General features: G+C 39.7%; 1 protein-coding gene across 3 annotated transcripts in view; it reads right to left on the bottom strand.

Annotated features, from left to right (window-relative positions):
• LOC137106882 (chemokine-like protein TAFA-2) overlaps positions 1-21,060 on the bottom strand; it is a 66,821-nt gene that overhangs the window by 26,995 nt on the left and 18,766 nt on the right. For all 3 annotated transcript variants that reach the window (XM_067490899.1, XM_067490898.1, XM_067490897.1), the window contains exon 2: positions 563-666. In XM_067490899.1, the coding sequence (XP_067347000.1) occupies positions 563-665 (103 nt within the window). In that variant the 5' untranslated portion in view covers position 666. The remainder of the gene's footprint in view (positions 1-562; positions 667-21,060) is intronic.

The raw sequence follows: 21,060 nt of genomic DNA, 5'->3' as shown, positions 1-21,060 counted from the left end.
AGTGAGAAATTCATTTCTAAACACCTCACATGAGCAGCCTCTATAGCAGCAATGTTCCATGTGTTTGTCTCACGTTTTTTCTCACTTTATGGGGAGCAGGTCCCTCCATCCTGGATGAACTGGATGATAATCTTGAATAGTAAGCCTCAGCATGTGAAAGCAATTATTTAATGTCTTCTGTGGCTCTGGAAGGCAAGTCTGAAATAATAACCCAGTTGTAACTTGATGAGTTGGGGTTGCATTGCTGGAGGTTACTTTTTTTTTTTTTTGTCTTCCATCTTTTCATCGCTCTATTCTCATTAAAGCAATTTAACAGGATTTTCTTCAAATTTGGCACAAATGTCCTCTTGGACTAATGGACGAGCTGATTAGATTATGGGTCTGGACAGTTTACATGCATGTGCAGACAGAGGCTCCAAAATGCAAAGGATTATTTCCAGTGAATGTTTATTAGTTGGTTTTAGATTTTAAAAAATGCCTGTCATGCAGACAGGGTGGGTTCTCGTTAGCATGGTGGCCCAGCGTGCCCCTACTATTATAGGGTAAACAGTGATGTACTCACCTGTAGTTCCTTCTGTTGGGACAGACATCTCCCAGACACTGATCACAAGCACCATTACAAGTAGAGCCCCTTTACTTCCGATCTGTGTGTATCGCTCACTCATCCTGCGAAAACAGAGAAGAGAGTTAGGTCATTTATTGAAGCAGTACTTTTAAACAATTTTAACCAATTAACTAACACCAGATACTGATTTATCAATTTTTTCCAACCACCACCACCCTGCAGCCTCCAGCTTCCAAATTGGTGTTTTTTTTTTTCAATGGTAGTCTTTGAATCAGAGGCTTTGTGGTGCAGAACAGGAAGAGGATGCTGCACCCAGTTTAACAGGAGTCTATTTGCTCTTATCAAGCAGAGTTACAGGCTCTTATCCTTCTACTTGCTTTTCAAAACAAACTACAGCTGTGATGTGTCCTAGATCAATGACATTTTCTCTCTTCCACTCTCCCTTTCTCCTTCAGCAGAAGGCTCTTACAGTGGGAGCATGAACAGAAGGTGAAGACCCTCTGCTGGCCCAACAGGCTTCCATGAGCCTCTCAAGGCTCTACAGCAGAGTTGAGGAGAGCACACAGGTCGCAGCGGTTAATCCATCCCTCCAAAGTACCTCTTCCAGTGCACAACCTCTCCCTAATGAAGTGTGGTGGAACTGAGGCCCCACTGTATAAACCATCTGGCACAGGGTGTTATCATTGACAGACAATGATCAGATTTCAAACAGGGATGCAGGAGCAGTACGGTAATTACTGGAAGAGGTATGGTATCGAATAACGCAAGCATACAGTGTTACAAGCTGCGTTTACGCCTTATTTACCGCCTCCCGCCTCTTATCTGTCTGCCTTATTGACATAAAGATTGGCTAAACCTCGTCGGGGTTCTCAGATTATTTGTGTAATTAAGTTTATTTTGGCTTACCGAAGATGACCTTTTATCAAGCTTTTTCCATACCCCAAAGCAATACACAGGAATTAGTGATGTGTGTCACGTGTTCTGTGCACTCTGTGATATTATGAATAGGATCTATCATCCAGACATACAGGCAATAACAACAGAAAAGGGAAGAACTGTGTCCCATGATGACTCTGCTCCTGTCTACATACTAAGAGAAACATACCTTCCAAACAATGCGTCTTGTAGTGTTATACCTTTTTAGAATTATGGGTAAAAAAACACCAGGGTTAAACACACAAAGTCAAGCATAATCCACAAATTAGCACAAATGAGCAGCGTGAATGAAATGAGCAGGAGGAGATAAAAGTATATCATGAGAAATGTAATTCTCTTTTGCAACAATGGGCGTCGTTCACTAATATTTGTGCAGTAATGTTCTCACTTTGTGCACAAAATAGGTGCACGTGCAAAATGACCGTCAGAAAGAGATTGTGGTAAACATGTGGACATGACAGCTTCCCAGAAGTGAAGCCCTTCTAAAATAGTTATCACTATTTTATTCAAGCCAGTTTTCAATCTGCTAACTCTATGCTTGTTTAAACTTCTGGAACGTTATTTTACGGTTAAAACAAACCACCTACACCACCTACTTAATCAGAATATATAATCAGGTCAAAACTGCACTAATTAATATTTTAAAATACATATTTTTATACTAACAATGAATCAGTTTATTATGTGTTAAGGGTGACTCATAACTATAAACCCACAGAGAAGTATCACCTGATTCTGCAGTTTCCATCAGCTCTACAGAAACTTTGATCATCTTTTAGTGTCATTTTGTTAAATTCTCACAGCTCCCATCAACCTTGCAGATTTATTGCTTAAATGTTCCGTATTTTTGCTGTGAAGCCCTTTGTAACTATGTTTTGTTACTGTTTGAGCTTTTAAATAGTAAGTGTCGCTGACATAAAAAATAAACTATTTAAATCGATTAATAATACTTCAGTTAGTGCAGAAACAAATTTATTCCAATCCATTTTTTTCCTTGTCCAGTTACACACTTTGCCTGGAGTTTTATTAGGCCAGAACAATAAACCTAATTATCATGGTACTTTGCTGGTGTGAAGTATTGTACCAGGCTTTTTTTAGTTCATCAATTTTCTTCTTATTTTAATAGTGGAACTTTTTACTGCCACCAGGGACTTTACATAACCGGTAACAACAAAGACACAAATGGGTGTTTTGAGAGGTAACTCAAACTTAGAAACTATCTACAGTTATTCTGACAATACTTCGTGTATAATGTATAGCTTTTTTCTGAGAGTAGGCCCTGCAGTAAAATGATAATGATTGCCATAAGCATGAAACTTGAACTCCAGATTGAAGTTTGAAGGAAAGCAGATGAAAAACAAACAAAAAAAAAAAACTAATAAACTCAAGCTTAAATTAAATGTGTAATTATTCTCTAATTGTCTGCAGTGATTTATTTTCCCCCTTGCTAACAGAGAGCAAATGTTTTACTGCCGTATATTATGCACTGCACTTGAGGACACTTTCAAATGCAAATGAACACCTTCATTGAGGAAAAATGCATATTCCTTTTGCTGGTGCCACCTCAGTGGCTCTCCTGGATTTGTGTGCTCAAATTTATCTAGAGATTGGACTTTTATCCTTTTGTTATGAGTTGGCTCTGTTGTGCGGCGTATAAGCCTGCGGTGTAGATCATTGGATTTCCTTTCAAGGGTACAAAGTGAATTTGTTTAAAATGGAATGAAGCACGAAAACCCCATCTCCGACCAAAACTCTGATGTCATTTTGTCCAGCCCTCCCACTCCTTTTCCCTCTTTGAAACACCATGAATGGCAGCATACCAGTGAGATTGTTTGGGGGGGGGAAAAAGACATAATTTGAGGCTTGACCTTGAGGGGAGACACTGACTTAGGCATTGTAGCATTTAAAAGACTTTTTCCAACCTGAAAACCTATTCTGGTAACTGCCACAGAAAAAAAGCAAAACCCAAGTCTAGTGTGTGTGACAGTTCCTACACGATTCCTTGTGTACTGAATGTGCAGCGTGTGGGTGTGTTTAGTCATTGTGGGGATGTAGAGGTTGAGTATTAGTATGTCCACTGTGTACAGCTCACCATAGACAGCACCAACGAAGCAGTAATTATGAGGTCAGCTGTAAATGAGTGTGATGGACTGAGGAAAGAAAGTGTTCTGGTGTCTGATAGTTTTGGCAGTTGGGGCTCTTTAGCACCTGCCAGAGGGAAGAAGATGGAAGAGGTTGTGTTCAGGGTGAAAAGGATCAGTGGTGATTTTCTTTGCCCATTTCCTGGCTCTGCATGTGTACAAGTCCTGGAAAGTGGGCATGGAAGTAACCAATGAATCTTTTTGCAGGTCTCACTGTCCACTCCAGCCTGCTCTTGTCCTGTTTGGTGCTTCCTCCAATTCAGACTGTGATAAAGGGGCACAGAACAGACACAGCATTCAGAGTAGAACTGGATTAGCAGCTCTTGTGGCAGGCTGAACTTCCTCAGCTCCCACAGGAAGTACGTCCTCTGCTGAGCCTCTTTGAGGATGGAAACTTTGGGAGCTTGACAGTCGATTCACTTGTGGTGTGGTGATTTGTGTAGAGGTAGAAGAACAGAGAGGATAGGACACATGCTTTGGTGGCACCAGTGCTGGTTTGCCATGTGCAGGATTTTCACATCCTCCCCTGCTGTGTCCCGTTGGTGATCCACTGACAGATGGAGGGAGATACAGAGAGCTGTGATAGGATTTCTGGAATGATAGTGTTGAATGCTAAACTAAAATCCACAAACAAAAGTCACACAGACGTCCCAGAGGAGTCTAGGTGTTCCAGGACGGAATCTGTTAAAGACTCAGATGAAGAGTGGCGCCAGTTTGTCGGGAAGCTGTCTGATTTTAGCTGTGAACCATGGCTTGTTGCTGTTTGTGCAATAGGTGTTGGTTGGCACACATCCTCACAAGACCTGACATACGATGTCACAGTGTGGGTCAGTTCATTCAGGTTTTCAGTGGCAGCTTCAAAAACACTCCGGTCTGTGCAGTCAAAGCAAGACCGCAGCTGCTGCTTTGCTTCACTGGTTCCTCTCCTCACAGTTTCTCCTGCCTTTACAGATTTTAGTTTTCGTTTGTGTGTCAGGAGGGTATGAGTGACCCAGAGCTGCCCTGGTAACAGAGCGTTAGCGTATTTCAGTAAATTATTAATGTCTCTTATGGGGTAGTTTATGTGCCTATATTTAGGCAGTTCGTGACTCAGATTTGCTTTGTTAAAGTCCCCAAGTACAATGGAAATTGAGTGTTGAAATTGTTTTTGCTCTAAACTGGTTAGTTTGTTGGCTCATTGCTGCAGCACATCTCTCACTCTGGCCTGTGGTGGGGATGTAGAAACAACCAGTACAAATGAGGAAAGTCTCATGGAGAATAACATGGTTTGCAAACAGAGTTTCCGGGCTCAACGGATTCTTCTTTACACCGTGACATCAGTACAACCACCACTATTGACATAGAAGCAGATTCCCTTTGTTACATGGTCCGCTCTGTGCAGGTGACCCAGGATACATGCACAGAGTCAGACTTCCAGTAAAGCAAATGACACAAGAACCTGAACAGTCCATATTTGTCCTGTTCGGAAGTAGCAGCTTGTCCATTTTGTCCGGGGAGAGGAGATTAGCCAGGTGAACTGATGGGAGGCCGGTGTAAACTCCTGCTAAATAGGTTTTTGAATGTATGATAACTGGTGGAAAAACTGCATGAATCTAAATCAAAGGAAACTGCAACATTTGCATACAGCAGTCATGCTGCCTTATTTCTGCTGTATTATAACATGAACGTCCCTGCACCACACACACGTCAATAAACCTTGTTATGAACAAAGCATATCAGATTTCCTTTCTGCATGCTAGTTTCTATGAGTAATGCAGATTAATTCCATTTCTTTTACAATTTAAATAGTGTATAGATTCAATTAACGTTCCTGGGCACGTCCTGATTTTACCTGAGCTTTTTTTCAACCGCTGGAAATGAAAAAAATTTAATGGACAAGTTTTGACAGGGCAAAGTGCAGCACTGGCCAGAGTCTACTTGCACTTTATTGCTGTCGATGGAGAAATAATAACATTTGGTATACTGTTGCCTAGAGACACAGTGAACAACCCCCGAGCTTGACACTTTGCCCAATCATTTTTTCCTTCCTGTACTGACAGTAAGACTGAACAATAGATCAAGAGGTTATGTTCCCGATTTCTGCCCCTGGCTGCCATATAAGGAGCTTGCTCCTCTTTAGAGCTCATTAGCATGCTAGCTAAAATGTCTAGAGCCTATGAACTTTTTCCAGCTCGACGCTTAAAATGTAAAGCACACCATGTGGAGCACTAATAAAAACTGGGTGCAGTTTTGGCACTTAGGAGGAAATGGATGCATTGTTTCCCTTTGTACAGGCCTTTGTAAGCTCATCTTATAATTTTATCACCAATTCTACCTAAACTAGCTCTGCTTTAACAGTTGCGTATTTTCCTCTGGCACCAAAGTGTTCGTTAACATCACACTTTGCCAAAAGAATAGTATCTTTATTTTTGGAGTAACTTCACCCACTCACCATTTGGAGGGAGCTCTGGAAAAGCAGGATGACAAACTCCATAGTGTGAGCAACAACATAACGTAATCTGAATTGAAGGATTCTCCAAGTGATGTCATCTGGAGCCACTTTACAGATAGACGTAGAGAGAGATTTCAATGTAGACATGCCAGTGGGAAGCTAATTGATATTCATTTGTACGTTTACTAGTCAAACAAGAACCTAAAAATATATACCCAATATCTATGAAGACTTCATTTACCATTTGCTTTTTGTCTTACTGCTAAATTACAGTGCATCCAGAAAGTATTCACAGCACCTAACTTTTTCCACATTTACAGCCTTATTCCAAAATGGATTAAATTCATTATTTTCCTCACATTTCTACAAACAACTCCCCATAATGACAACGTGAAATAAGTTTGTTTGAAATTTTTGCTTTGTGATTTGAATAATGATGCTTGATGGTAGTGGAGTGGTTACTGCTGCCGACACACAACTTTGTGGGTTGTGAGGTTGTGGGTTAGTGTCCCCGTCCGACCGGGGCCTTTCTGTGAGGAGTTTGCATGTTCTCTCTGTTCTTGCATGGTTTTCATCTCACTGTCCAACGACACATTCCAGTGGCATGTTAGGTTAATCGGTGATCTAAAATTGCCCATAGGGGTGAGAGTGTGAATATGCCTATGTGTGTTTGTGGTTACATATAATTGATGGTTCACTTAAAAATAAGTAAGTACTTTTAAACCTTGAGTATAAAGACACACTGCTTCTAGCAGTCACATACAGTTAACCAGCAGCTATTTCCACACTGATTTTCACTTAGAAAGAGACACTGCGCCGTGGCACATTTCAGATGTGTCAGTATAGTCTGTGTTTGTATGCACAGGCAGGTGGGAGCTTAAAAAAGATTTAGGTTGAGTACTGTATTTTGTTTGACAAGAGATCTGGACTGGAAAACACGGCACGTAAAAATTACATTTCACCAATTGATGAGGTTTCAGTGCAATCTCAAACAGGAACAATTTCAACATGACAAACATCCTCAGCCTTCAAAACGTCCATGGGAAAGAAAAGCTGGCATGTTGCCAGTTGTGTTTTGATAAGTGCTGAGATGTAAGAACTTTGGAGAAATAAGGACTGTGTGTTGATCCTGCTTCTGCCCTCTTTCCTCATTGTTGTCCCATTTGTGTCACTTATTTTCCTAGTTTTGTGGGCTTACACGGAGCCACAATACTTTTCATTAGTGAGCAACAGACTCTATCGCCCTTGGCCTACTAATAGTAGATCTTTTTTGCAAAAGAGGCAGGGAAAAAAAACCTTCACCTGTTTCCTGCAGGATGTAGGAGAGTTTTGTGGCATGTAAACCATTCAGGATTCATTAGGTCACGTGTAATATGTGTTTTTAAGAGACAACACATAAAATGAATGTCATATCTAAAGTTAATGATTAATTATCATCAATGGTTGATGATAATCATGTGTTAGGATGTAAAGTGAGCACAGAGTAAACTTCTACCAGCTAAGCCAAGTGTACATCCTTCTGCAGAACATAGGCAAAAAACAGGGAAAGTTCTTCCATGTTTTAGACACTTTAAGACTAATAACTCTCTTATAGTCTTCCATAAATATCTTGCCTGCAAGCAGCTTTGATGGTAATGTGTTTTGCTTTCATGCCAGTAATCATTTTAAATGTGTAAGATTCAATTTTCAGTTTCCCTCAATTGTAGGATGGCACATGCTTAAAATGCACGAGGCAAGTGTGTAATCCACGGTATCACAGAGTTTGCAGTGCGGATGGAGCGAGTGTTACTAAACCATAAAAAGCTGGACTTTCCCTTTCTGTTTCTGCAGCTGGATTTGATACAGGGATTAGCCCCGCTTCCCCCTTCCCTTCCATCTCTATCTCGCTCGTTACTTGGACCGTGACAGAGACTGTCACCTCGGACGGCTGCAGGGAGCCGATTGCTCCGTCGCAGAACAAACATCGCTCATTCGCCAAAACACAGATGTTCCCTTCTGACAGTTTAGGAGGGAAGCTCTCAACCCTGTCACGCCAAACAAGGGAGTTTGCCCACACACTGTCACGCGCTCTGTGAAACATCTGCCACAAATCCTTCTCAGTTCACTTCATAAACAAGACAAGACAGCTGTCAGGGTTGTGTTGACGTTGATGTATGCACTTAGGACTGTAAAAGAAGTCCTGCCTTAGCACATTGTCTGACCGACTTGCTAATCAAATCATTATACACCAGCCTGCAGCGGAGACGGAGCTGGCCCACTGCGTGATTCACAATCCATATTCTGTCGGAGCCTGTAAGACGCTTGGTTCATTCCTCTGGCCTTCATTGTCGCTTATGATTTGCTGCTCATATCAGATTACTTCAGAATGACTTTTCATATCAAATCGGGGATGTGATCCATATCACAAACTGATGGACCTCACAGCTCTGTGAAATATTTGCATGTGATAAGGATCAATATTCCTTATATCAGATATCATTGTCTTGAATGGATTTCTAAATCTCTTCTAACCGCCAGTCAAACAGTGGGTCTGGTTCTCCCTCAGTGTTAATGTTTCTCTGCAAAGCTGCCAAACTTCAGAACTTACAGTATCACTTAGTGAAGCCTATTTTGGTGTTAAGCAGAGATAATTCATTTGACTACATATAGTTTCAATCAAAACTGCAAAAAAAGGAAAGTTTTGTGCACTCACAACTCATGCCAGAGGAAAACTGATTGGAGGCCTTGATTTCAGATTTCACCTGAGAAGAAGCCTCGGCGCTGTAACCCGACACTGATGTTGAGTGCCCTTTCAGAGAGTTAAGCACCAAAACGACCTTCCGTAACGACACGTGGAGATGCTATCTGAGAGGCCGCGCTCATCAAAACCGCAACAGCCAAATGGTCTCAACCTTAGTTTTCCTTTGATCAAAGTGTCTATGCATCACAGTCTCATGATCCAGTGTGCTATTTCAGTCTAACCCTTCTTTTAAATATTGCCTGGCAACATCAGCAGGTAGAAGCATTCACACACAGATTACAGTGAATCTCCAGTGTCCTCTTTTTTTTCTTTCTATAGTTAAGATGTGTTTGCCTCCCTGTAATTGCTCTCTTAGCTGAGGATTTATGAATTATCAATGAGCACAGTCTAAACATTTTAGCAAAAATCAGCACATCTGTGGCACATGAGGGGAAAAAAAAGAGTCTGATTTGGATTAAATACATTTTTAAAACATCATTACTGTAACTCTAAGTATGTTAACTTAAAATATTGTAATTGTGCACTGTCTGTGCTGTTCTGCAGCAGTAGACAGTGACACAGACTGTCCAGCACTCCAAAAGTTACAAATGTCTTACTAAATACTAAATTACTAAAAATGTAAAGCTGCAAAATTTTGCGAAGCAGAAAAAAACTTGCCTTCAATAGTTGTGTGAATTTCATTGTTATAGTAGCTACAACTTTTCCAAATGTACTTCTGCTAGTGTGGCCTTTAAATTAGTCTCTCTCAGGTAGCTAGCAAACATATTTATGTGTGGCAGCTTGTTGTTGCTTTTCTTGGCTCTCAATTATGTTTTTTTTGCGAGAATGAGAAACATCAACCTGCGTGTGTGCACACGTCATAGCTCACTTAAGACAAAAATCTAATTCTGAACTCACGGGATTAGCCGAAGGGACGAAAAAAGATAAAATGAAAAATCAAAACGCACGCATTTATAATTAGGTCACCTCCTTCAGAATAAACATGTGACCCTGTGGATTGGTGTGTCTCGAGCCTGTTTCACATACTGTATGACAATGTTAGGAGAATTCAGCCTCCAATCTCCGGAGTGGCCTTTCACATATCTAACACACAGCGGGAGATCGCCCGAGTCAACACACCCGTTTGCTCACTTTTAATCCTCCTGATAATATAGAACAGAGCAGCATGCTACACGCATGAGGTCATACACATACAGTAAACCTTACACAAGGGTTCTCGAAGGATAAAGTCCAAAGGATAATGTCGACAGCGTCTCGCTACGACATTTGCATTTATACGTGCATCCCCTCCTGACAAAGTCGGGAGAAGGTCCGAATTCGAGTCCATGTCTGAAAGGGGTTTCTGTGATGTGTTTTTAATCATTTTTGAAGGTTTATGGCAAAAGTTGGAGACTAACAGACAATAACTAACTCATTTCACTGTTGGAGTCTGGTATCTGTGTGGCAATTGTTGAAAATTATGTAAATTGAAAAGTCTCTAAAGTTTAGGGACAAAGAATCTCAAAGAGTACAATTGCACTGAGTGTAGGATTCACAAATTACACAATGTCAGATTTTCTTTTAACCTTCCTCTTGTGTTAGGGTCGGCACCGACCCATTTTCAGTTTTAAATGCATAAAAAAACCATATACATTTGTTTGTTACATCAAGGCTTTTTGACTTTGTCAGTAACCTCTATTTCAACAAAATAAAAAACATTTAAAACTTCTAACTAAATTATGAAATGCTCTTAATGAAATTATGACATTTGTGATGTTAGGGTCGGTTTCGACCCACTTCTAAAAATAAGGTTATAAAGCAATATTTAGAGCAAAAACTGAACCAATAAGTGCACTGTCAGCCTAAACACTGACAGCCAGCTCCTCTCCCAATCATGTGAGCTTTAGGTGACTCTTGTTTTCCTGTATAGCTGCACAAATACAGAACAAACAAACAAACATGGACGCGTCCAGACGTGTGAACTCAGTATTGAATTGGTGACTTGCAGAGTTCACATCTCCAATTTACAGCTTCAAAAATGAGAAAGATTTTAAATAAGCGAAGTTCTGGATAGTATTTTTGGTAAAAATGAGGAAGTAAACACAGAGGAACAAAGCGACATGCATAAGCAGGTTTCTGAGGAGGAAGACAATGTAAAGTTTCATCCAGAAGAGACAGACACATCTGATGAGTCTGATAAGGAGGCCACCATTGAAGAATTTGCTGAAAGTCCAAAGATGGTAAGATCTTTTGGAGGTCAGTACCTCATGATGCACATGGCAGGGCAGCTGCAAAGGTCATCAAAATGACCCCTGGATTCACAAGGTTTGCTGTGACGAGAGTCAGTGACATCAAGACATGTTTTGAGCTTTTTATGCCATTGTCACTAAAAAGAGTAATTCTTGCTTTGACAAACCTTGAAGGAAAAAAAAGTCCACGGTGACAAGTGGAAAGACATTGATGAGGAACACCTAGATGCTTACCTTGGTGTTTTTCTTCTTGGTGGAGGGTACAGATCCTGCAATGAGGCCACTGATAGTCTCTGGGACGCATCAACAGACAGAAATATTTTTCGCGCAACAATGTCACTTATGGTATAAAAATCTGGGCAGCCTGAGATTCAAAAACAAGCTATGCCTGGAATTTACAGATTTACACAGGCAAAGTTGCTGGTGGCATCCCAGAGAAAAATCAAGGAAAACGTGTGGTCCTCGATATGACTACTGGACTGCAGAGTCACAATATCACTTGTGATAATTCTTTGTACCAGCTATGACCTTGGATAAGAGCTTCTCAGGAGGAAACTTTTAGTGAAATTTTAGTGAAATAATTTTATTTTTTGGCTTTTCCTTGAAGTAAATGTATATGGGTCAAAACTGACCCGTAACACAATAGATGTTACTATTGTTAAAAATATAAAAAAAAAAAAAAACTGAACAAAATTATTAAAGTGATGTGTTCTAACAACCCTTAATAATGGTAAGGTAACAAAACAATCTTGTATTTATTTATATTTTTCTATTGAGGTTCATTTTACAATGTTCTTATACTAAGATTGAGGGGTATGCTGACAAAAAAAAGCCCCAAAAGGCCCACACCTAAAACATTAAAACTAATATTTTCATTGAAAAAGAAGCCTAACAAGGTAACCAGCAAATGAGAAACAAATTACATGAGAAATAATTTTTTTTTTGTGTATTTTACAGCTGATTTAGGACACGGGTCAAAACTGACCCGTTAACACAAGGGATGGTAACAGAAAGCTAACACAAGAGGAAGGTTAAGAAGGACATTTAGGAAATGAAGTGAAAGTGTCAGAACTGCACCAAGGTCCAAAGTAGTTTAAATCACGAAGAGTCATTTTTGTCAGGTCCTTTACAACATATATTAATGTCACATTGTGGTGTCAGTGTGTTCTTGTGGCTGCAGAGTCTATTGTGTAACTGGAAGGACACTGGTTTGATCCCTGTGACAGCCCGGTGTCCTTGTCAGTGTGAACGAGTGTGTCAGCTCAATAACGGCAGAACAACATGGAGGATAATAAATAAATGATGTATGAAAAATTATATTCATTCCTGACAGCAAGTCAGGTGTGTGGGAGTCGGCAGGAAGCTCCCGGTCTGCTTTAATTTCAGTTTTGTGGGTCACAATTTCATGCTATTGCAGTTTTAAATGCATTGCTATGTTAAAGTTGATTAAATTCAAATGGATGCAGCGCTTATTGTCTTCCTGGCATCTCAGTAACACCTCAAAGAAAAGACTATTACTATAAAACATTTTTGGCAGAATTGTTCTGCGGGGTAAAAAGGGGGAATAACAGGTCATAGCTGCCTGAGTTTAAGTTATTTTTTAATTTTTTTGGTCTATCTCTTGGCTCTGCTGTCAGTTATTTGATAAGCCAGGGTTGAATCAAAGGCTTTTTGATTTTACATGTATCAGAATATTAAAAGCCATTTTCTTTTTACCTCTGTTTGATAACAGTGGAGAAATTGCATTCGGTATCAGATGTCAAATAGGAAGACTTTTTAGGATAAATGAGGTGAGAGGTATTTTGCGCTTACCCAATGGCTGACAGTTAAGTGGAGGAAAAAGAATATAAATAAAGCTATTTTTTGTGTCATTATGTAGAAGTACGCTGCATAGGTGTTTTAAGTACTTTGGCTTGGGTTATTATAGATTACTATATAAACCTTTAACAAATGGTTTAAAGTATGGTACAATGTAGTTGTATAAAGGCATAAGATTTTTATTTTGGTTTTATTATCATTATAATTATTAGAAAACCAGCTGCTGATAAGTATTTGCCCATAACTGCAGTTTTAGCTGCTGATGGAGGAAGTGCTGAGACCTCCTACTTACATAAAATTATCAGTACCACATTATAAAAAAATGCTTTATACCAGAGATGAAATTACATTTTGTACAGAGTGCTCATTTGAAAAAAATGGATTTGAATGCATTCATGTGTAATATACGTATTTATGTGTAGTATGCAACTCATGATGACGGTGACCATGGTCAAGGTTTAGAACATTCAGGCATTACTCGTTTGATTCTGGATCCTTTTAGAAACAGATAAAGAACAGGGTCCATGTCAGGGAGCCTGTATCATGAGATGGAGACTTATCCTTCTATCTTTGGGCTCAACTCAATATTTTGGAGATCACAAATCAGGCTAGATAACTATGGTAACTAGCAGTTTGTTTCATATCTAAGTTGCTCCAGAGCAGGTTCAGAGGATCAGATTGTCAGTTGTTCAGATCCAGTGTCAGACACATTTAACGAGAACCCTAAATATCATATTCACTGAATATACACAATATACAATGAATCCTTTGTATACGGCCATCTGTGCATTGGGCAACTAAGCTTAACAAGAACCTGGGAACAAGTGAAAGTAAAGTTACAAGAATAGTCTGCAAACTAGTGCCCGTGTATTACTCTTAGCCCTACTCTAACATAAATGGTGGGGACTTTATTGTGAATAAGTAAATTTAAAATGAGATATTACTTCATTTCCGAAATTGCGTTAGGCTATGCCTCACTAACACACACACGGAAAAAAGTGTGTGCTTGATAATACATTTTTCTGAATCCCATTTTTTTTATTACCCCAATTTCACTGGCTTGCTCATGTAAGAACAATGCATCCATAGTTCCTGGTACAATACCAGAACTTGTTAGCCGAACCTGTTAATCCATGTACAAAGGACAGGACCCAGGGCTCTGAATGGCCAGGTAACCACAAGAGAGCTAACTGTACAAGACTGTATTGAACTTGCTTAGCGATACTGGCAGCACCTGTCAAAATATCATGCTGTTGTATCATAATTAGTTGCTTTATATAAGTAGTTGTCCTCCAAACCTGGTTTAAAATATTTCTTCATGACATCAAATATGTGACTTAATATAAGTACAGAGGTGGTAGAAGTACACAAACCCAATACAAAAAAATAATCAAATAATGCAAGTATTACTAATAATAAAAATGCATGTATTGGCTTTAAAAAAGTACCACTTTAAATCTCTGTAATTAGCAGACATAATTTTATTTACAGTACAAAGTAGAAAGTATTGATTAAAAAGTAGGTAAAAAAATATTTTAAAATCTGATTATGGTAATTATGGCAAAACATGTAAAGTAATTAATAAAAAAGGTTCAAAGATCTCTGTTGGTACGGGTGGAGGTGATTTTAATCACCTTTTGTTCTCACAGATCGTTAACAAATAATGAACATTTACTAGTTCGTAATATTTGTATTTAAAATAGAAACATATACTTTTATAATATAACCACCAGGGAGCGGATCAGTGTACAGAAGACGATAGGATAAAACACTGGAACTGAACGTAGCACTCAGCTAACAGTTGTAACAGTATCCCAAATAGATGGACGTTGGTCTGGAAATATGACCAAAACCCCCCAGATTTGTTTTTGTTCACCTCCGAATGGTGGATAGCCGTAAATGAGGAGCTCTGTCCACCGCTGAGATGAGCACAGACAAAAAAAACTCCAAAATCTTTCATTTGAAATAACCAAAAGTGATGTAGCTTTGTAAGGGAGTTCTGTGTTCGTGCAGGACTACAGAGAAAGAAGATGCTGAGATGCCTTTATTGTTAGTTTGAATCTAATACAAAACTTGTGATTTGGTTGATTATATTGCTGTGTTGGGCTTTTGACACCTTCTTAAGAGAAAATGCACCTGTGCAAGAACAAATATGAACCTGATGAGATTAGTTTTGTTTGAAAGCAGCCTTCCACTGTGGAGTATGTCATTTGTGTATCCATAAACAACCCAAACTATATGAAATTACAGCTAAATCATTTCTGCATTGTGGAGGGACTTGTTACTGCTACTGTAAGACGACCGCTATTCATTTCAAATTCACAACGGGGCTGACTTCTCTTTAAAAAGGCGGCGGGGCTATTTAAGAAATCACATAGGAGAACAGGAATACATTAGACACTGAGGTAGCCGCCATTTATCATCATTATTAGACAAACAGCTGAAGCCTTAACCATGTACGTGATATTTTCTCTCTCTCTCTGCCGCAGCTTACCTTTCGTCCCTGTCAAGTTAAAGTACCTAGAGGAGCTCTGGCAAGTTTTCTTTGCTCTGTGAAATAATAATAGACTTTATTATAGGTCATAGAAAGGTTTCTATTCAACAGTCTAAACTGATATAATTGGCTTTAAATCTCAGCTGTGTTTTTACAGAGGAGATGCACTGCAGCATTTATAGTCAGGTTCAACATGGAGCGGACAGAAAATGGAAAATGTATATAAACACTTAGCAACAGAGCCGAAAAGAGGATTGAGTCAGTCAAAACACTGTGATATTTGTGCTCTCGGTGTGAAATAGCTGTCAAGGCTGTAGCCACCTCGTTCTTTGTTAGTCTATATAGGTTAATAAAGTGAACAGATATGAACAAGGAGGGAATTTGTGTCTAAATTCAGATGTTGATGCTGTGAAGAGGCAGATTATAAGTTGATATGAGAGAGTGTGACTGTAAGTTTTCTAGCTACATTAAGACAAATGTTTTTCCCCCTTTTTTTTTTTTTTGTTTCCTTCATGACTCCGTGTTCTCACGTGTGACTAAAAATTCTTTCTTTGCTGACAGGATCAGCACACTCAGCCACGGTGCACTTCCTACAGTCTGTGTGATTGGAAACCCAAAAATTCCCACCTCAGATTAGTTGCAGGCAGTAAGTGTGGGGGAAACATGAATAGTGTCGGCTCTTGCGTGCTTTGATGAGAAGAAAAGGTGAGAAGCGCGGAGCACGTTGAAATCTATTTTTAGACGTCTAATAAAACTTCTCAGTGCTGCACTGACAGCAGGAGAGACGTTGACAGGCGATTATGGTGCTCTTTAATTAGCTCCCAAGCTCTATGTATCTGTTAGCCAATTATCATCACTGAATGCAATGTTTGATGCCTCCTACCTAGGTTATATGTCAAAGAGCCAAGGAAATGTGAACTAAATTTATGCTATTGTACATATTTGCACAGGAATATTCATGGGGAGGCAAAGAGGCACCTTCACCACTGAATCATGGGAAGAAAATGAACGGAGTGAGACCTTGTCAAAGATGACAGCTCTTCCACTGCTGTCACTGTCAACTAGAGTAGAGAGCAGTGTGGTCTCTGTACAGTAAAATTTAACAGCAACAAAGAAATGAAAGCTATAAAAACCAAAGGGCATCTTTCCATAGCTGCCATTTTGGTTGGCCACTCAGGCGAATTTACACGGGCACAAGATTTTTATTCATTATCAGATCATTGTTATGGTTTTGCAGGTCACCTACTATCTACTGGCATATTTATTCTGAGCTAGATGTGTGGGAACTTTGCAAAATGAAGCATCTGTTGAAAATGTGATGTCTTGCCAGAGTTGCAAGTCAAACAATTTATACTGTATTTAACCCACCCACCACAATCTATGCTAACCTCTTTATTTATGTCTAAACTAGATGGACTAGATGGTGATAACAACCGATAATGTCCGTTTAATGGTGTCATAACATCTAAATTGCGTGATTTCACTAATAGTATTATGTTACCAAATCTCAGCATTTTAACGAAGACAAAACTATCATGACCAGTTGAAATTATCGATAAAACTTTTTCCTTTAAAGACGTGGAAATCTTAATCTGCAGTGCAATGTTTTGCAAATCATGTTAACATTAGCCTGTTGTACAGAGAGAGAAAGAAATTGAAGAGAAGGCACAGCCCTGCCAGCTTATCATAACGAATCCACGCGCTCCTGCACAGGTTGTATTTATATTCCAACTGTCTTTGTGTTACAACACAGACGACAGGCACAAATGCTTAGCAAATGACACGAGCCATAAATCAGTGCTGCCTCACGTCCTCTTATCTCCTGCCCTTTAATGTTGACCTCTCTCTTGTTTCAGAGCGGAAGCACGGCAGCGAGTGCCGGAGGCGGCCCCCACTCAGGCTCTGATTATGGCAGCTCCTCTCTTTAAAGGCCGGCAGGTGCTGCTGGGACAGAACGGCCAGGGCAAGATGCTGAGGAAGGGGAGCTGTAAAAAAAAAAAATCTATTTAATTACAGAAAGCGATCGGGCAGGGTACACAAGCTTTAAAATTAAATTGCACTTTTTTTTTTTTGGCAGGGGGGTTACACGATTCTCTCTGCTGTTTTACATCACAGAACAATGAGACTCAAGTTATTTTAGCTGTGGCCCTCGTGAGGCTTATAATCCAGGCTAAGTGACAGGCTAATTTGTGGTATTAGATTGCTTTCAGCGGGTCGTTTGGGCCTGCTTTGAACGTTAGCGGTATGAAAAAGCTGCTCTGCCTCAGCGGTCACATTGACTTGTATGCTGTCTGACTGCTGGGAGGGGAGGAGACGAGGAGAAGGAGGAGGAAAGGGGGTCACGGCGACTCTCAGAAGCCATATTTCCACGGTCGTGTTCAATCTCCTCACGGCAGATAGAGAACAAGCAACAAGGATTCAACTGGAGGTACAAAATCAGAGCTTTGTAGGGAAACTTCCTCCCAGCCGAGATCAGTGGAGTGTTCAGTCTAATCATAGTGTGAATTTGGTCTTTTTATAATGAGCGATGAGACTTAAATAGAACTAAAGGTCCATGGAATGAGAAAATAGGTTTTCTGCAGGAGTGGAAATCCATCAAAAGGGACAAGAGGCAACTCTAGTGGTGTTAAAATGGTTCAGTGGTGAGACAAAACATCCAGTACAGTAGAAAGAAATCAAAGCCTGTATGTGGGTTTTTTTTGGGGGGGGGGGGTCTTAATACTACACTAGAGGCTTAAGATACTGTATACCCTTAAACGCAAGACTAGACAAGACAATAAGATGGGGCCCATGCTAAGTCAACTTAGTGCTGATGACCATTCAGTGTCAGGGGCCGGAACAAGCAATTAAAGGCAATAGAAAAATGGAGGATTAGTTAGAATTAATCCGCAACTTTTCCCATTTTCTTGGAGAAAACGCTGAAATAGAAGGACATGGAAATCTAGCAGAGCATAGCAGAACTAATGGCTTGGCAGCTCTCCCCCCTGAAATGAGAAGGGACTAATGGATTCGCAGCCCTGGCTAAGATGGCTGAGCCAGATTGCATGTGGATTTATGTGATTAAGAATATGGTGGCCCCAGTCCTCCTTTTGACAGAGGAAATGTAATATATGACAACGAATGCTAAAATACGAAATTCCTCATTTAAATGATCCGTTTCTTTTGCAAGGAATTCAGGGCACAATTGAGATTTTAGATTAGGGAAATACAGTGTGTGCATGTCCAAATCATATGTATTTATGACATGGGTGCACAGGATGTGGTGTGTGGGCCATCGGATGTCTGGACTCCCTCAGATAGATGCTGTACGATTGTTACACTCTGTGATTTTTCAGTCTTCTTCAAGAGATTTTTACATTTTGTGGAACTATGTCGCCCTATTAGCAGACTTGATCATTTCAGAATTAGTCATTTTGAGAAAGATTTTAAGGTAAGATTTCCAGTGCCATGTGGCAAAAGATTTGTTTTAATTGAGCAGCAATACTTCCGTAAAGCTGGTACATTTCATAATCACACTGCAATAATGATAATGATTCTATTAATAATAATAAGGTATAAAGTGTAACACATTGTAAGCAAAGAAGATTAAAAACATTACATGTCCTTATTTTTGATATTAATATGAACAAACAATCTTTTAACATTGTTAAGTCTTAGACAATGTAATGCTCTGATGTTATGCTATCTGAGAATTGATTGCCTGACCAGACTTTATTGCATTTTCAAGCCATGTAAAGGCACAATTTATTACATTCCACCAAGTTATTACTTCATCTATCAACAAAATAATGGGACAGCGAGAGCCAGGTGTGTGTGTGTGTGTGTGTGTGTGTGTGTGTGTGTGTGTGTGTGTGTGTGTGTGTGTGTGTGTGTGTGTGTGTGTGTGTGTGTGTGTGTGTGTGTGTGTGTGTGTCAAGCTGATATACTGTATCAGAGAAACTCAATATCAATTACAAAGTTACAAACTTACAAGTTACACATATGATACAAAGCCATTAAGAGTCACAACTTTCGTCTTGATGTGTCTTCATAAACCAACCTGCCTGAGATTAGGGAAAGTTCACCGTCTAAGAAAGTGTGTAACAGGAATCTGTGGCCTGAGTAATTAAACCCTGGTTACTACTAGTAATCAGGGCATGCAGCAAGATTGTAGGTGGGCTTCTTCAGAAGGGCTCATCGTATGCTTGATATATACATACTTACTTTTTTTTTTAGGCTGGAATTAAGGGGCCTGGGTCAAAGCCTTTATGTAATTATCCGAAACGTACAGTACAATCCCATGCATCAGCTTTGGAAACTTTGTTTCTCATCTTTTTCAAACTACTGTTTTTATTTTTTCAATTTTTTTAATATGCAACATCTCAGCCATTTGCTTTGTTACAATATTAAACCAAAAAAAATTCCCTGGAGTTGAAAAATAGTCAAATGGTTCTGATTTTAACTAGAGCTAGAGCTGTGGTCCCCAACTGTTGGGTCGTGGTTTCTCAGCTCTGGTCCAGCTTAAAGTTAACAATGACTTGGCCTGTAAGAACAGGATAAACATTAAAAAACCTGAGATTTATTCCGGCTGTTTTCTCTTTATCCTGAACTGAAGTATGTGGTTAAATAAGACCAGAAGAAAATATAAATTCTTCTTTCGTTGCACTGCAGTACAATTTATTGTGTACATTGTGTGTTGTGTACGTTTAGATGTCAAAGACCTGATAAGAACTGGATCACATGTACAAATGGACAGGAAATTGATAACATTTGGGAACGTGAGCAGAACAAGTCCAAATCTTATGATGATCTATAACTGCTAGAAAGAAAATATATGATGTGAAATATGCTGTCTAACAATATAGCTACTTCAGATGGCATAACTCTGGTCTCCAGTACCGCTGAGGAACCTTGGAGTTATCTTTGACCAGGATTTGTCCTTTACCTCACTCATAAAACAAATCTCTAGAACAGCCTTCTTCCACCTACGGAACATTGCCAAAATTAGGAGCATCCTGTCTCAAAGTAAGATGAAAAACTAGTCCATGCATTTGTTACTTCTAGGTTGGACTACTGTAACTCCCTACTTTCAGGATGCAAGAGGCAAGAGTGCGGACGGAAATTAGCAGGAGAGATCATATTTCTCCCTCATTAGCTTCACCAGTGGCTTCCCTAAAAAAAAAAAAGTTGAATAAAATTCAAAACCCTCCTCCTTACATATAAACCTCTTAATGGTCAAGCTCCATCATATTTAAAAGAACTCCTAGTACGATTTTGTCGGATTAGACCACTTCGATCCCAGAATGCAGGCTTACTTGTGGTTCACAGAGTTTCCAAAGGTAGAATGGGAGGCAGAGCCTTTAGACACCCTTTCTACTTTTAGGACTAGACTTAAAACCTTCCTCTTTGTTAAGGCCTATAGTTGAAGCTGCTCAGTCAACCTGAACTAGCTCTCAGTTATGATGCTATGGGTTCCTACTGTTGGGGGACCCCCCCCCCCCCAAAGTGCAATCAGCTCCTCTCTATACATTCATTTGTCACCACTGCATGCTATTAACTTTGTGAATTCTCTCTCCTTCCGTTGTGCTTCTCCCCCTCTGTCTCCCTCTCTCTGTCCCCTTCTGCAGGTGTCCTCTGATCTGTGTGTTTTCCAGTGTGCACATTGGAACATTGGACACAGTGTGTTCTGTTGTTGCTTTTGTTGCTCTTTTCTTTTCTCTCTTCACTT

Source organism: Channa argus, chromosome 21 (assembly GCF_033026475.1).
Source record: "Channa argus isolate prfri chromosome 21, Channa argus male v1.0, whole genome shotgun sequence".
Lineage (NCBI taxonomy): Eukaryota > Metazoa > Chordata > Actinopteri > Anabantiformes > Channidae > Channa > Channa argus.
The sequence above is the reverse complement of the archived record's forward strand: the minus strand, read 5'-3'. Positions and strand labels throughout refer to the sequence as shown.